Source organism: Daktulosphaira vitifoliae, unplaced genomic scaffold (genome assembly GCF_025091365.1).
Source record: "Daktulosphaira vitifoliae isolate Bord-2020 unplaced genomic scaffold, ASM2509136v1 Scaffold_4, whole genome shotgun sequence".
NCBI classification, from domain to species: Eukaryota; Metazoa; Arthropoda; class Insecta; order Hemiptera; family Phylloxeridae; genus Daktulosphaira; species Daktulosphaira vitifoliae.
Genome location: NW_026099575.1, coordinates 18,964,883 through 18,982,847, shown reverse-complemented (window position 1 = coordinate 18,982,847; position 17,965 = coordinate 18,964,883). Strand labels below are relative to the sequence as shown.

The 17,965-nt window shown below is 28.6% G+C and overlaps 1 protein-coding gene across 1 annotated transcript in view; it reads right to left on the bottom strand.

Annotated features, from left to right (window-relative positions):
- LOC126904111 (LIM/homeobox protein Awh) overlaps window positions 1-13,108 on the bottom strand; it is a 33,167-nt gene extending 20,059 nt beyond the window's left edge. The window contains exons 1-2 of the mRNA XM_050682835.1: window positions 12,683-13,108; window positions 5,868-5,969 (exon numbers count right to left, since the gene is read on the bottom strand). Of these exons, the coding sequence (XP_050538792.1) occupies window positions 5,868-5,969; window positions 12,683-12,745 (165 nt within the window). The 5' untranslated portion in view covers window positions 12,746-13,108. The remainder of the gene's footprint in view (window positions 1-5,867; window positions 5,970-12,682) is intronic.
- Window positions 13,109-17,965: the final 4,857 nt, after the last annotated feature.

Sequence of the window (17,965 nt, the reverse complement as noted above, 5' to 3'; positions counted from 1 at the left end):
GTTACGCTTTTGGAAGCAAAAATAATGTTCAAAGTGCGTACACATAATAATTATGTGTGTTAAGTTCTAATATTTTTACGACATTTTATAATTATTATAAGGTATAATTTGCTCATCATAAGCATATTCCGATCATTTTTGCAGGTCTTGTCTAAAGTGCTTAAACCCTTCTTTCTCATCTCAAAAAATTATGTTTATTGTTATAAGAAATATTTTTTAAGAAACAATAAATATCCAATCACTTATAACATTTTTTACTTTATTTTAATTGTGTCTATACAAGGTAATTCTTTTAACGCTAACCACTTGATTTCTCTTAAAAAAATTAATATATTTTTACATTTTCTTTTAAATGTTGCTAACATGTTATATGTTACAACAATGTTACATACATATTTATTTCCATTTATCTATAATGAAGTAATTTTTAGGTCCATCCTTTATATCTTGTAGGGTGTCAATTTTAAATGGCAACATACGTATTAATCTAACATATAAAATCGAAAATGATCAAGAATGAATGACAACAACTTTTAGATCAATATGTAGTAAGTTATTAGCAATTTAAAATATAGACTGGAGGTGAAAAGCGGATATTGCTATTTTTATGATTACGCACCATTCTGCCGCACTCTTCCTACATTCTTCAATTAAAAATATTAATACCTTCCAAAATATAGGGTCAAAAATTGTTATCAACTTTTAGTCCATTTCTATTTCATAAGCTAGTTTAATACATATGTTGTCATTAAAAAAAAAATTAAATTAACACCTCTATAAGATATAAAGGATGGACATAAAAATTATTTTATAGTAGATAAATGAAGCTAAATATGTAACTAACAAAATCCTAGAAAAATTAATTTCAAAAAACTCATTATTTTAAGAGAAATTGAATGTTAAATTTTTAGAAAATGTTTATTAACAAGAATAGCATATTAACTGTTTTTATTATAAATATATATATTTTCACAAAATTATATCATTAAATTATTGTTTAATATTAAGGTAGTTAAAATTGATAAAGATACACATTTATATTTTTTTTTATTTAATAGTGTGTAATTTTATTACTCAATAAAGAAATTACCCTATGTGCAATGAAGCGAGGTTCATATTTATGAGAGATCCCCAGTGATATAAAATGTAAATGCACCTTAAAACTTCTATATAACGTTCAATAAATTGCAGATGATAATGAATAATTTTTGAAGTTCCGAAGAATGGGCAGTAAAAATAGAAGTATGGTAATTGTAATTACCATACTTCTAGTTTTCAATATTTAAATAGAAGAATCTATGGTACAAGAAATTTCATTTAATTATTTTGGCTCTTAAACTAAAAATTAAACTTACTAATACTAGATAAAACTATGCCTTAGCAGTATAATCCTTTTTTACAACAGTGCAATTGTTTTTAACAATTTATCAATTTTATCAATAAATAATTTCACACAAAATGATTACATTTTTTCTTACGTAGAGACTTAAATGATGTGTCAACTGTATTAAGACATCATTTTGCAGTATCATTCGATCTGTCGATACCCTTTGGGTTTGAATTATCAACCATACAAAAAGGCAGCCGTTGGTGGGAAGTGTTTTATTGCTACTTGTACTTTTACTATTAAGAAATATTGTGAGACATACAGAATTTGCGGTGGCAGTATATACGAGGTAGTCCGACCGGTTATCTATTTAACCGACAAAATGTACTTACGTATATGTTCATTCATTCTCTCTGCAGTATGTTATTATAATTTTTCTCGTTCATCAGGAAACACAAATTATATTAACACAAAAGCTTTTGACGAACAACGATTACATACAAATACATAAATATGTGGTCTAGACATTTTATTGGTAAAGGTGTGAGTCGCATGTACTCTCGGGTGTCATGGTTGGTGACGACGTGGGCATTGGTCTTTTTCCTAATATTATAAAATTTATACCGCGAAATTGCCAAGTTTATTTTGTATCTGTGTAATATATGCGATGACGTTTAAAATAGTGCAGTGTCATATAAATTATACAATATTTTACAAAACCCGTACAAGTTGTAAAACACGTTGTTCAGTATATTTTTAAAATGATAGGCATTATTTCTTCGAATACAACTTTATAGTCTATAAGTGTTTAGTTGTATTTATATTAAACAACATTATGTATTTTATTATTTTTGATATTGACAATATTTTTATGGCTTTATTATTGCAATGTTTATTTGTCAATTATATACATTAAACGACTAACAATAATTTTTGGTCGTTTTAGCATAAATAATTTATGCTAATATATTATACGACTTTTTAGTTATTTATTTTACGAACAGCAAATATTTGAATGAAAATAAGAAAAATGTTATTAATGTTATGCGGTTACAATTAATTGCATACATTATGACAATGTTTACAGCCAATGAAAATTAATATCGGTATATACCTACTTCAAGTGAATAAAAAAAAATATAAAATTTTCATGGAGGCAATGAAGATAATCAAACAAATAGACTTCAATATGTTTTGTTTTTAAATTCAAAAAAAAAAAATTATATTGTTTCTAGGTCACTTTCATTAATTTTTCATTTATACTTCGTTAAATAGATTAAGTGACTTTATCTTTTATTTTTATAGTGGCCATAATAAAGTTAAAATAATAAAACATGTTTTTGTTTAAAATGTGTTACTCGACAGTAATAATAAAATACATATATGTCGGTAAGGGCATAAACGGTATGTGAAACGTTTTGCCCCTTTCATGCGACAGTCACGGTACGTTGATTCGAATGACAGGTCGCCTCTTCCTTCCTCTCCACATCCACCAATAAGCACTGGGAAACGACATCGGGGCAAACAAATTATCCTTGTTTTCACACCGGTTCTCTCTTTGACTACTACTACTGTTTTTTGTATCAGCCTGTCTGTTCGTACCCTCCTAGCATCCCTATTCCTTTTTTTATATCCTACCCCGCCATTTAAACAATATGGCTGGCATTGTCTTTTCCATATACATCAAGAATTACGTCCATCACATGCTCTTTTGAATCTATACACCGGAACGACAAATTTCGTTGATAACATAGGTACATATCATTTGTATTCAAACACACAAAAAAATACTCACCAAAACGAATATGTATTTTTTGGAATCCAATAAAATTATATCATTGAGTATATAGTTTTTATTCACATTTCCAATATTTTGCAAAAGAAATAGTATCTAAGGTTTCAAATAAAACTCTAAGGAAAATGGGTTCAAAATACTTCCTTAATTATTAAATAAACATTTTTAAAAATGAATAATTTTGATGAATTTTTATTAATATGTCCAAGTAATAACCCTGCCTATACCGTCATTATTATATTCTATGTGCGACACTGCAACCTAGAGTTTTTAAAAATATTAAATCATTATTTTGAAAAAATTCTAATTAATTTCTACATATTTTGATAGATATTATTTATTACATTACTTTATTGTTTATTTACCCATTACTACCCTAGAAAAACAAAACATTTATAATCAATAAATGCCTATCAAATTTTATTTGTTAAGCAAATTAAAAATAACTATAGATCAATAAAATATTTATCAAATTAACAAATTTTTTACTCGAATAATAATAAATACGATTTATTTAACAAAAAAAATTTCTCGGGTACTCATTAAAAATTCATTAGTACAATTTTACCATTGAACAATTGTGGGCAGGTTAAAGCGAAAGTTGTTTAAGTCAATTTAAATCATTTTTCTGGACAGTTTGAAATATCATTTGAATCCCTTAAGGACTAATAGATATTTATATCTAAACATGCAACGATATTGCTACTATACAAAATCATATTGTTATAATTGAAACCAAAGATAGAGTTAAGTTTGGTATATTTATTTGTACCACTTTTACTCCATCCTTCCCACTTGTTAATATGACTTAAATTATGTAGTAAACGAGTTTATAGACAATTATTTTTTTAGTTGTCGTATTCTTAATATGGATATAAAAAGTGGGGATATCATTAAAATACATATTGATAATCTTTTTTTCCGAGAACATTTTAATTAATATACCTTTTTAGAAAATGTTTAAACGGGTTTATTAAATACGACATGTCTTTTTGCACAATGTCGTACGTGTATCCCTAAAATTCAGTAATTATCAAATACACCAATGTATATGAGTATCATTAAATTGTAAGAGCAATATAATTGTAGAATGTATGATTAAGCAAAAAATAGAGTATGCCATATGATGGTGGGTTATATGAAAGTCATATAAAAAGATAATGGGTATAGTACCGGCGTGTGAACGTAAAGTTTTCTGAGTGTTGGTCATAAGAGCGCGTGGATTTTCTATTAACCACAGTATAATATAAAGAGGGGTGACCTGTATGTTTTGCTAAAATTATTGTTTGTCTATAATATAATAATAATAATAATAATAATAACAATGAGTTTTTTTGCGACTTCACTGTATATTACCGTTGTACTGCCACTGTATATCTATACGTGTGTCTATTATACACATAAGATGCGTGTACAAGGCCGACCGTGTACAAGAGGGGCGTGGGCATTGTTATTATTATGTGTCGACGATGGTGTATTAAAAATCCATAAAAACGCGCGAGGAGGTTGTAACGTCAGCTGCTGCTCTGGACGTTCGAGTGGCTTTTTGACTTTTTCGAAAACCGAAAACTAAACACAAAAAAATGATATTACCGAGAACCCTCAAGACACACACAAAAAAAAAAAGACACGTCCGTTACAAATAACGTATGACAATAACAATCTACAGTGGTCGCAGCACCCACCGCAGTTTTATTTGTGAGTTGGATTGTACGGATTTTGGCATACGCCCGGCTATTGAGAGCAGCAGATGGCTGCATTATGTGGTGTTGTCCGCGGTTCAGGGAGGCGGTGGCGTTTACATATTATTATTGTAATACGTTTAATATCAACAGTAAGTACTGTCGTGTTATTGTATGTACACGGGAATAATGCGAGTTTAAAGAGAAAAGTCAAAGACCCGGAATAATTTTTGTAAACGCGACCTGCCTGAACAGGAGGGAAAGAAGAAGGCGATGACAACAAATGAGTTATTACATAATAATTCGTTTAGAACATGGTATGATATAATCATGTGCCAGTGGACACAAAGTACAAACACCATTAAGCGTCATTTATTAAATTTAAATACAAATTACTCGACTATTAAACGCGCAGTCGTTTGGAATAAAAATATCATTTTTACGATGTATAATAGTAAATCATTTATGAAAGTTTATGTAACTTATAAAAACTCGACGCAAGTTCGAAATAGTACTACTAATATAATTATAGTATTTCAAATTGTTCAAACTATTATATTAGTACTATAAAAAATGTGTTGTTTTTAAGTGTCGAAGAAAAACGTTTCAATAAAAATTCAGATTTTAATTTTATAGTTAAATTTGAATTCGACTTCTAAAATTTGAGTTTGTCATAATGGTACTTTTAGCCGATATAAAAATTGTTTTCTAGTTCCAATATATTTACAAATAAAAAACCGTGTTTTATGTAATTTAATTATTTTTGATGAGCAAATAAATGTAAATATTAGAATTAAATAAAATTCAATGCCTATTCAAAAATGATTACATGTCGTAAATAATAATATAAATACAATCATGTTCGTAGCCATAAAAAATCCTATAACTCAAAAATGCTGTCAATCATTTTTGTAAAAAGAAATCTTAATAATATAGTTTGAATTTATAAAAATAAATTAGCGTCGTGTTATTTTTTTATGACATTCCGAATTGGTATGTATATTACACATTTTTAATAGATGAATAAAGAGTAGGTTCTATTCTATGTAATGCAAACACATACCTTAACAAATTGTAAGTCGTACAAGTCTCTAAAGTTCAAACTTTTGTTTTCGCAGATGGCGTCATCTGCCGTCAAATGTCTGACTTTATCGGCAGTTTTCTCCTGTGAAAAAAATAAATCATATAAGTAAATTTTTATAAATACTATAATTTTTTTAACAAAATAATAATTATTTTCAAATAAATTACTACTTGAATCTTTCAACAAGATATAAACCAAGAAAAAATATGTTAATGTTGATAAAATTCAATGTGATTTCATAATCAATAATAAATTATTTTTACACGAGCAGTACTTACTGTTAATTTTTTTTAAACTGTATTTTAAACATTAGTATTTTTAAAAAATAATTTTTAGTCTTTAAGTAGTTGTGTTTAGGCTGAAATAATTTTTTGAAAAATATATTAAACACGTTTTTTATTAATCATATTAGCAAAAATTTAATTAATTTTACAGTAGTCAATACAGTTATGAGGATGAAATATTAAATGATTCTTTAGTAATATAATTCTAGAAGAAGACAAAAACAAGATAAAAATTGTATACATATTTTAATTATGTCGTGCTTCTAGTTTCACCTTTTTCCCTATAAGAATAATTATAATTACAGAAAATACTGAAATGTGTTTAAAGATGAGTGTATTGTGTTTTCAAAAGAAAAAGCTAAACTTGATTATAATCAAGTTTACCTTTTATAATTATCAGTCGGGAACAAAGAATAGTGTTAAGTAGAAATAGCGTAAAATGTAATTTATCTAAAAATTCAGTATTAATATAAATTTCTCCTCGTTTAATTTCGAACATATTTATTCTTGGGAAAATAATTGTAGTAAACATTAAAAAATATATTATCTTTAATAAGACTTATGAAAATAAGTTCTTGATGTATTAAATAATGATTTTATTTTCCATAGAAAAGAGCTAAAATTGTATGTTTATACTAATAACAAAAGATTTTTTTTCGCGAAAAAATAAGAAATTCAAAATAATATACGAAGAACAGTGTACAGAAATACAAAATAATAAAGTAAAATCGTCGGTGAGATGTAAGTAGAGGATATGGGCAATATTTCGTCGGGGACCTGGCTGAAGATAATGGACAACTGGTATCATATATTCCAAACGCAGCATGACTTATTAGCGTACTTTGAATATTTTTAAATATACAATTTTTATTACACTTAATATTTTTTTTTACCTTCGTGTACGTGCATGTATACACACATTATACTACTTCTCATTTCGTTTTCCACGACACCTCCCCGCCGTCGGTATGTTCTTCTCCGGTTTAAAAAGAAAAAAGCCGCAAAGCGACCGGTGCGAGGTGACATCGATAAATAAAATCCATACGTACAGCACCACACCAGTTCGCCCAGTAAATAATATTAATAACGTCGCGGACACATATCCCAAGTAAATTGGACCGGTGCGCATATAAGTCTATACAGGGTGTTTAATACAGACACGCGGTGGTTACTCATGGGTAGGATATGAACGGCTTCTTATTCCTCATACGCACAGCGTGATAAATAGGATGAAAACATACTTTTGTAGAAATAGCTACCGCGTTCTACCGACGAAAGGATTAATAATCGTATACGATCAATATTATTATTCTTTTAAAAAATAATAAGTTGTCTGAATATCCGTTGCCTCCCTACCGTTCTTGGGAAAACTGAATCGCGATGACACGGAGTGATCGTAACTTTTAACATTTATAGCCAACCACCGGCACATGATAGGGGTTACGATAAATAATTGAATGAACCCTTATTGTAAAAGGTATCCCTCTTTCAAAAATAAAACAACTATATTCTGGTTTTGAAATCGAAGTAAAAAGTCGTCGCCAAACGGTCAATAAAATTTAAGAAATAGTTTTGTCAAGTCTACGATATTACGAAATAGCTATGGAAATGCTTAGAGGCGACTAGAATACATTTTTAACGGAGGTGTAATTCTGATTTGATTAGCTATGTATTTAAAATATGTTCAATTATACGATAGTGGTAAAAAGTTGTTAGAGATGAATGACTACTATGTTACCCTACTTGATGGTTTATTGCAGGCGATTGTGACACGCGACTTAGCCTGCATATGTAAGACTACCGTCGGGGGCGTTTATATTATATTATGTGTATAATTTGTTATAGCAGCTCTGTGGCGGCATGTGTAAAACAGGAGTCAGGCACGCACGCCTTGTATACTTATATATTACACACACGCGGTACGCTCACAGAGAAATAATATAATGTATACTATAAAATATTTTTTATAGAGAGGAGGTGCTGCTATTTTAAAATGTCGTACCGGCCAAATACAACGGACGGACGTGTTAAAATTATGTATAAATATACAATAATGGCTGTTTTAAAAACATGATAATAATAAATTTCCTCTCGCCCTTACATCGAGTTTATGAATTTCCACTTCTCAAACGACTTATCTATATACTTTTACTTCAGACTTGGCGGCGGCAACCACATAGTATGTGGTATTGGGGTCCATTCATTATTATTACACGTCTATGTGTATAATATATACATAGATATATACAGAGGAAACGATAATCGATATAATACCAACTACCAGAGAGGATTTAACATCTGCCCTTCAACACACATACATATTCAGTCACTCCATGGTCCATTGAACAGCCATGTCACCCTGTACAGTATATACACTTTTAAGTGTGCGGTTTATTGTTAAAGAGAGGAGACACGGGGACTTATCATCCGGAATAATATACTGTACATATTATATTATGTGCGACAACTATGGGGCTTAACTTGTAAAATCGAGTCAATGAAATTGTAATAAAAACACACACGCGTCGACCGCCACCGGATTTCGGGCGCTGAAACAGCCATTGATAGGGTAAGAGGTCACTTAAAAAACCACAAGAGTGAAGCAACAAATCAGTTTTCTAGCTATTATATAATTTTATTCATAATCTCGTTATTATCCTTTTTTATTCGTTTTATAATCTTGACGTTAAAAGAGGATTTGTGTAAAAATATTAATGCCACCTAGGGAAATAGTATGATGAATCTACCTACCTATATAAGTGTTAATATAAAACATGTAATAAGATTTACATTTAATCTAAACAAAAAATAAAAAACCAATAAAAAGAAAAAAAATGAAAGTTTCTTATTTAAAACAATATGAAACTTTAGAAGGTTTTCTTAAATAAAATAATATGTTCATTAATTACAAAGATAATAAGATGATAGCATACGGCTTCTTTTATTTAGCCATATTACAATTGTGTCGGAAAAATATTTTAAAAATGTAATACTTAAAAAAATTATGCGCACTATTTTTCGTTAAAATTTTTTAAATAACACTAAACAATTTATTATTCAACTATATACATATAATTATATACATAATAATAACAATAATACCAAAAAAACTTATTAGTGTCTATTAATTCTTGTTTAACTACATGGTCGGTAATGATCAAACACAAATGTTACTGTAGTGTGTTTGTGTTTATATTGTATTATCATTTGTATGTACGATCATATAATGCATTATAAAAAAATGATACCCTTTCATCACTAGAGAAGTAAGATGAGGTAGTTGAAGAGTAAAGATGATGCCGCTGCAAATGGGAAATTAATGAACTCTCGGTGGACTAAATAATACATTATACTTTATTTATAAGCTGGAAATTTTTGTTTTGTGCTTTTAGGACAACAAAAGGACACACGCCGACCACACACCTGAAGAAATTATAGCAAGACCGTCTATGAAAATTATATTAAAGTATATGTCAATTGTGTTCTGATACAACAAACAGTTTTGTGAATAGTGTAACGGAATTCTCCAGTCAAGTCAACGGAGAGTAAATCTTACATGACCATAATATCAAATGTTTTCAATAGGAGATTTTTCCGAATTAAATGCAGACTTCATTGAGCTTGTATTTGTCGTAATGAGAACCAGATAACAAGTTCAATCACTGTGCACATAATAGTATATGTATATTATAAAATAACATTATAAACTTGCCTTAGCGTCGAAGCTTTAAAAAAAAAAATTCACACACAAATATACACACATTTTGAAAATTCATTCTATACTTTTAAAGCAAACTAGAGGTTATTTATTATACTCTACGTAGGTTAATCTATTACTGGTAATTTATCATGTATTAACAGTATTGATTGTTTTACTCTTTAATTAAAAGTGAATTATTATGATTTTATTTATAGTTATTACTTAGTTAAAAAAATATACAACTAGTAATAGCACCATGTAATAATTACATAAATAAATAATTATTATTTAGAGTATTTACAGATAATGTAAATATTCACAAAACTAAAAACATAAATTTTCTAAATAATACAACAATCCATGAGAGTTTTGACACAATTTTTTTTTAATTCAATTTTAAAAATTATTTTAGGTAATTTACACAGTAGTAACAGATATTAAATGTTAATATTTTAAAATGTATTAATAATGTGCGCAAGCAATTTTAGTTTAAAATGAATCAATATGAACTTATATAAGCGAAAGTGATGTAAATCAATTTAGATCAGTTTTCATAAGAATAATTTGAAATATTTTAATTCTATAAAGATTAATATAAATGTAGATTTTGAAAATGCAACAATTATGTTACTTTACATAATAATAGCTATCGTTGAACTAAAAGTACATTTATTTTCAAATTAAATTCATTTTTTCCAAAAATTGACTTTTACCACTTTCGCTTTACCTTTGATTTATACATTTTAATACCTTTTGATTTATTTTTATAAGTTTATGTCGATTTAAATATTAGTAATAACTGAGCCATAAATTTGAGAAATAACGTAAGTCACAACTTGTATTTAATTTAGGCGAACTTCAGCGAAGACTGAAATTTAAAGAGCCTCCTTGACTATTTCAAAATAATAACGATAATAATCTATTTTGAATGGAGTTTGAAGGGCTATCTAAACAAGCAATTCTATTTTTATGGCTTACGCTTAAGTTGAACTTAAACTGTGATGACGCTAGGTGTTGCAGGCCTCTTTTTATTTTTAAATAAAAAATACCTATTTTTAGCTTTTAATCTATGCGTTTAAGCATTACGCAAGTGCACAAGTGGCTTTATCCTACCGCTATAACTTATCATGATTAGAAACAAAGGCGTAAAATCATAATGGAGGTAGCAAAAAAAAAAACATTCAACAGGCAAGTTATTATAAAAATACTTGTTAACCTTTTTTTTTCAAGTTCTAATAAAAAAAAAAGAAATTATTTAAAATTTTTATGGCAAAATAGCTTTATCAATGTAAAGGGTGCATCAATATCCCTTAAAATTCGCCACTGATTAGAATATATAAACATAATTATTCATTAAAAGGTATAACAGGGCATTTTTAACTATATTGCTTAAATTATAATAAAATATTGGTGCATTTAAAAATCGTAAACTTTAAAAAGTTCTCCAGTTAAATTATTTTTATATCAAACAATTCTTATAAAATTTGTAGCCAACAATTATTTTACAATGTTTATATACAAGTTTAATTGTTATATTTTATAAATATATATTTAAGTTTTCTTATACACTTCAAATTATTAGTCATTTAAAGAAATATTGATAGTTTTAAAAAATAATAACTGTATGTTTGTGTTATATTAGTGATTGTTTTTTGCATGCATATTTTTGAAAAGTGTATCTAATAGACAGCAAGTTATACGTCTAATTTTAAATTACAAAAATTATTTTAAGTCACGTACTGTAAATATATTGAATGTTTCAATAGTTAATTTTGGATGTACGAACATTTTGCGTTAAGAAATTGTACTCTTATATAAGATAAAAAAAATTTCAAATATTTATGTTGTAGCAATAAAAATTTAATAATGAATTTGACAAGTAAATTTTAAAGATTTCTTTAAAAATATTTCAAAACAATCACTTATTATTAGTTACATTTTTTCAAACTAGTTAGTTCTATTGTTGAGACTTCAAGATGATCTCATTAAGATAAATATAAAGAAATAATTGTTGCGACATTACCAACAAACTGAAATAAGTAAATTTAAACCAACTGACGAATACAATTTATTATTTATGTTTTCATTTAAAACAAAATTGATTAAAAAATATTTTTTCTTAAACATAAATTAATAAACATTTATTATTCACGATGGTACAGTGCATATATTATTAGAATGTTCATTAATTACGCAAGTCATCCAGTAAAATATTTCAATACCTAAACCTGAAGCAAACTATAAAAACACTATCAGAAGAGCAATCTTGTTAGATCACTACCTACACTATGTAATGACATTTATATGAGGTAGGTGAATCCAAGTGAGTACATCGATCGACGGTAATCGTTAAATGGCTATTTAATGTTCAACCGTATCTTTAGTTCGGAATAAATATCTAGTATGAAAATTAATAATTATTTACAAGTATGCCGTTTTATTAAGGTGACTTTACTATAAAATGAATTATATTCCAAGAAGTAAATGGAAACTTTAGTTTTTCATTATACTAAATATTCATCTCAAATGTGTCATAAATATTATTGAATATTGTTAAATGATTTACTTTGATAAACAATCGTATTTACTAAATTACCTATTTAATGTGCTAAAAATTACCAACAAAAACTAAATATTCGAGTTTCACAGCTTTAAACTTTCTCAGTATTTATACAAATGAATAAATTTGAACATCTTTTGTTTCCCTTGGCTGAAATAATTGCATGTTACACTTAGCCATTAGAAAAATACACAAATATAATATCATATTTAACATAAATACTCGTGGGAATAATAATTTTGTATTTTACCTTAACATTTTTAATAAACGATGCTGGCAATCCATACGTTTCAAAACGGTTTTCTTGGATCATTTCGAGGAACAGTCGACTGAAGTCCGATCGATTGATCGGACTTGTTTTTCGATAATCTTCCTGAGGTACTGCGGAGGCGGCTACTTAATCCCGAGGAAACGTCCGTAAGCCGGCCAAACGAGCCCGTTTAAAAATATCGCGACCGAACCATTTTTGCGGGAAAACAACGAGCAGAACACACACGTGCACTTATGTGTACTTGGATACTATAAATGTGATATGATTGTAACATTAATTACTACGGAACCGAACGACGGCTATCTGCGGTGACGACACAACGCGTGTGTAGGTGTTTGTGGAGAAGCCTTTCGGCACACGCGGAGGGATCCAGACTGAGATGATCGGCTGGCCGCGGTCGCATACCTCGAGCACTGTACGTACCTTGTGGTACGCACTATGGATTCTGTGTAGGGCGTAGGAGTTCTCGCAACACGATTGGTTATAGGGGCGTTGCGTCAAAATATCCAGCGGATGTTCCGCCCATCTGCCCGTCGTGTGTTTGTCCACACATATTATATACGTACATGAGTATACACACACACACACACTCATATGTATATTTATTACACAACTCATTGTATGGGTATAAAATATAATAATACACAGTGTGTATGTTGCGATATGCAGTACCCCACACAGAGGGGACAAAACTTCAATTGATCTTATAATATGTGTACTGATAACAATAGTTATTGTTTTAATTTTTCGTTGTATGTTTTCATTAGAAAAATAAATCTAAAACATACTCATTTTAATGTCAATGAGATTCGAATAATAAATTGTGCTACACTTAATTTGATCAATCTTATTAATTTTAAATATTAGACCGATTCTATCTAATACACGCAATTATTAAATTGCGCGTTAGTTAATTGTGTTTATTAAGCTTCTTTTAATTTTTACTTTATTTCAGCAAACTAATTATTACTTTTTTTAATATCACTTTTTACAGCGTTTTTTTTTTTTTTTTTAATATTAGTCACTCCTTAATAATTCACGACATTTTTGTATTATAATTGCATATATTCAGACGCCGTTTGAAACGATTTTTATGATCTTTTTACGACTCCAATAGATTAAAATCATCAAATTTACAAATAAAGTTCAAATTTTTTTTTTTTTTAATTTGCACAATTACGAAAATAATTCAATATCAGTAAAAATATTTCGTAGAATTTCGAGATAATGATAGCACTATCGAAATCGTGATTTCTTAATTATTATTCAATAGAATAAATAGGGGAAGTATATTAGAGTTTTACCTTATTAGAAAAGCAAAACTAGCATTAACGATGATTATTTACAATTAAAATAGTCAGTTTATGGAGATAATTTAAATTATATTTTTTAATTTTGTAAAACTATCGATTACTATTTTCATTAGAGTTGTTAGTTAGACTAATAAAAATGACCTATAATCAGGGGGCTCTGGGTGCACGTGCCCCGAATAACAGGTTACCTGTAGCGAGGGAGTAAACGCTAGCCAACTATCTAGCAATATAAAACGTAAAGTTAGAAACCATTTTTTTTTTTTTGTTAATTCAAATTTGAAAAAATAGCGATGCAGAGAAAAATATTTTTGATGAGCAAATTAAGAAGGTCATTGGAGGCGGTGGAATTGAAGGTGGTATTAAATGCAGCCTTGCCTCTATCTGAGTTTTTAAAATGTGAACTACCGACTAACACTCTTGTTTTTATTTTTCGTACGTGCTTGATATATGTTAGTTAATCTTAAAGAAGGCCTAGAAATGTATCTATTGAATTTAATAGATTTGTTGTGAAAAATACTTGGTGGTGTTTAAGTATCGAAAGCCGCCCCGGGTCATTCTGGCAACCCGGCTGTAGGGGAAGTGATGACTGGTGTTGTAGGTGATGTGTACTGTATACAAAAGGCTTCGTCAGCATTTAGTTCACGCCTTTTCCAGTCGACCGAACAGCTCGGCGGATTTCCCAGAGCGGCATGATTCAATTTGCCGTACGATTTGTTCGGAATACGGGATTGCTGGGGCGCACAAACTCTTCTTTTCCTTCCTCTGAGGTTGTGTATTCTTTATCTCCTTACCCGCTAGTTCATCCCTTTTTCTCCTCAAACGTAGCGTGTTCGTATCTATATACGCGTACATATATATGCGCACCATATTATTTATACGGCGAAAACAACACTAACAAAAAGAAAAGGATTTTAAGAGAGTCGGAGGGAAAGCGGTGACTTAAAAATTCACAAACAACTTTCAATAAACAAAAAGCATTAGACTGTATGACTGTAATAAAAAAATTACATTTTATTTTTATTTCAAAACGAATTCGTAAACAAGAATTTATTTAACGTTTCACGAGTAAAGTGTACTATTAACGAATTGGTGTACAACAAATTTACGTGAGTCTGTACACTGTTTTTTAGTAGAAAATACAGTCAAATAAAAATTAGAGGGGAAATAGGTTAATGTATTGACGTAAAATTGAGATCCGAGTCATTATTAAAAATTATCATACGAATATGTAGATATTATTAGAATACTCTTATAGTTTTCTAATCATCAGATTAATAATCTTTTGTGTAAAAGAAGTACGTCTAATAAATTGTAAGACTCTTTCTTTTAATTTTCATTAATCGCTTACTGTATCAAATCAAACCGTTACAACTATAAAATAATGAATTATTCGAAAATCTATTGTCAATTAACGAGTGATTTCTTAACCACCAATAATTTATAATAATATTTTTTCAGGTGATCTAAAATTGAAAAGTCCCATTACCTACCTCCGAATGAAAATATTTCAATTATTTAATCTCTTGAAATATTAAAGGTGGAGGTGGTAAATGAAACTTTTCATTTCAAATCGCCGTAAAACAAAAATTATTTAACCACTTATAGAAATACAATTGATTCCCCTTAACGCATTGGATATTTTTAAATAAAATATATAAATAAACTAACATGACAAAATTTGACTTGATTTCCTTCGCACAAAAGTAGTTCAAACAAATTAGAATTTTATAGATTTATTTACATTTTGTTTTTTCAATGTTTATTATTATTTTCTGATTCTTTATTTTATTCGTTCACTAATTACTATGTTGTGTTTAATCGTTTATACGGATTACAATCGATGACAGTTTACACGAGTCTTATATTAATACTATAGAATGAAAAATGTTGTTGTCAATAAGCTCCGCGTGACCTATGAGCAGAATTAGAGTGAAGTGCATTCATTTCGAGGGTTCTTTTTATAACGATGCCTGTGGGTCATTCGATGACGCCAACGCTCGGATTAACCAAGTCACGACTTTGTGCAATATTATTATCATTGTCATATTATGTATGTGCCTTTTTTGTGTGTAAAGAAAAATGTAACTCGTGCACGCGTACATATGTACACAAGACACGTGTCCTGTGCGAAGATTTCATTGGGTTTTGGTCAGGTGGAAAAAGTTTTCTTCGTGCGTTTTCCCTCTGCCCACCTTGCACACCGCCCGACAACCGCTACGATATGGATGGGAAACGTTCATCGAACTGAAATGATCGCGTTACGATGATGCTGCGACGTGTGCACGGGGCCCAGCACAGCGAGACACCGCTGGAATCCTGCTGGGGCTACGGACAGTGCAGTAGTTGAGTAGATCTGTCGGTGGACATTTATCGTTCCCACATCTGTAAACGCGGTGCCCAAAGGCAATACGAATGAGAATAAAAAATGCGTGGGATAATATTTGACAGTGTATAAAATTGCAATTTAATCTGAAATTTTCAAATAAGTAAACAGCATCTAATGTAGATTTAAAGTATACTAATATGACTAATCCGCTATAGTTTAAGTGATATTTTTAATTTAATACAATTTTTTATATTTTCAAATTCTTTGGAGAAAAACTATGGCCTGATAATAAATTAACAATTCATTTTCGTAGATATAATATATATATATATATCTATTTAAAATTAAAACTTTATTAAAAATATTATTAATATAAAACTAAAAAATATTAAACCCAAAAATCCACAAAAAATTACTGAATTTACTAATTTTTAATATAGTTTTAATTTTAAGTAATATTAACCACAAGTGATCAATTTTTATTATAAATATTATTTATTATATATATATATATATATTTAGATTATGATTACTAAAAACAAGTACTATTTTTCAAATTCATTTTTGTAAAGGGTTATTTGTATTCTACACAACGCTTTCCTAGAGTGTGTATATTAATGTAGCTTAACGAATACATGTATTCATTGAACTCATCTAATTATTCATTTACTTTTCAATTAATTAAAAACCAATCATAAGTAATATATTACATAGACCAGAACAAATTATGTGAAAGTATTCAAAACGTTTTTTAGTGTGTTTCTATCTAACTAATTAATACAAAACTTTCATTTAGTACAAAATTGCTTAAGTTTAAATTACTGTGTATCAAGCAATTAGGTTTTGTTTTTCATCGCGTTCAGCCGTGGAAAAGTAGACAAATATCTGGATTTTTAAAACATTAGATAAATTATTTCACAAGCAATTCCGCATCAAATATTTTTATGTGGACAGTTTATTTTTAGATAACATTGAACCTAATAATAGTAATAACAACACAAATAATAAAATAAGTAAAATGAATTTGTTCTCCAAGCAATGATGTCAAAATTTATTTAATTACTATTATAATGACCATTAGATATCTTAAATCACGTAATTGTTGGTTTAGAGAATAAGTGAGATTTCACGACTAAATAATAAAAAAATTTTATCAGAGGTCCTAAGAGCTACTATACTAGCGACTACTAATTATTTTCATATTAATTTTATTTTATTTAAGACGCAGCTGATGATAAGAATAATAACCAAAGTTTTATTTATACTTGACATTTTAAGGTTTACTCGTAAAATTTAATTAATTATTATTATTAGCACAAAGAACAGATTTTTTATCGAATTGTAAACTTACAAATAAATATTTTGTATTTAAGTGAATTTGTAAGTATTTTGTCAAATATATCTTTTTTGGTTTTTTAACTGTATAAAATGTGGCTTGTTTTATAAAACAAGGCGTCATTTTAATTCCAAAAATGATTTGCATAACTTTGATAAAATGTTTTATTCAATTTCTTCGGCGTATTCTTGGAATTTCTTTGTATATATATTTTTTACTTAAAATCAACACGTCGGCGGTCTTTGTATTCTTGCTCTCTCGTTGGTTTTTTTATCCAGGGGTGGGCG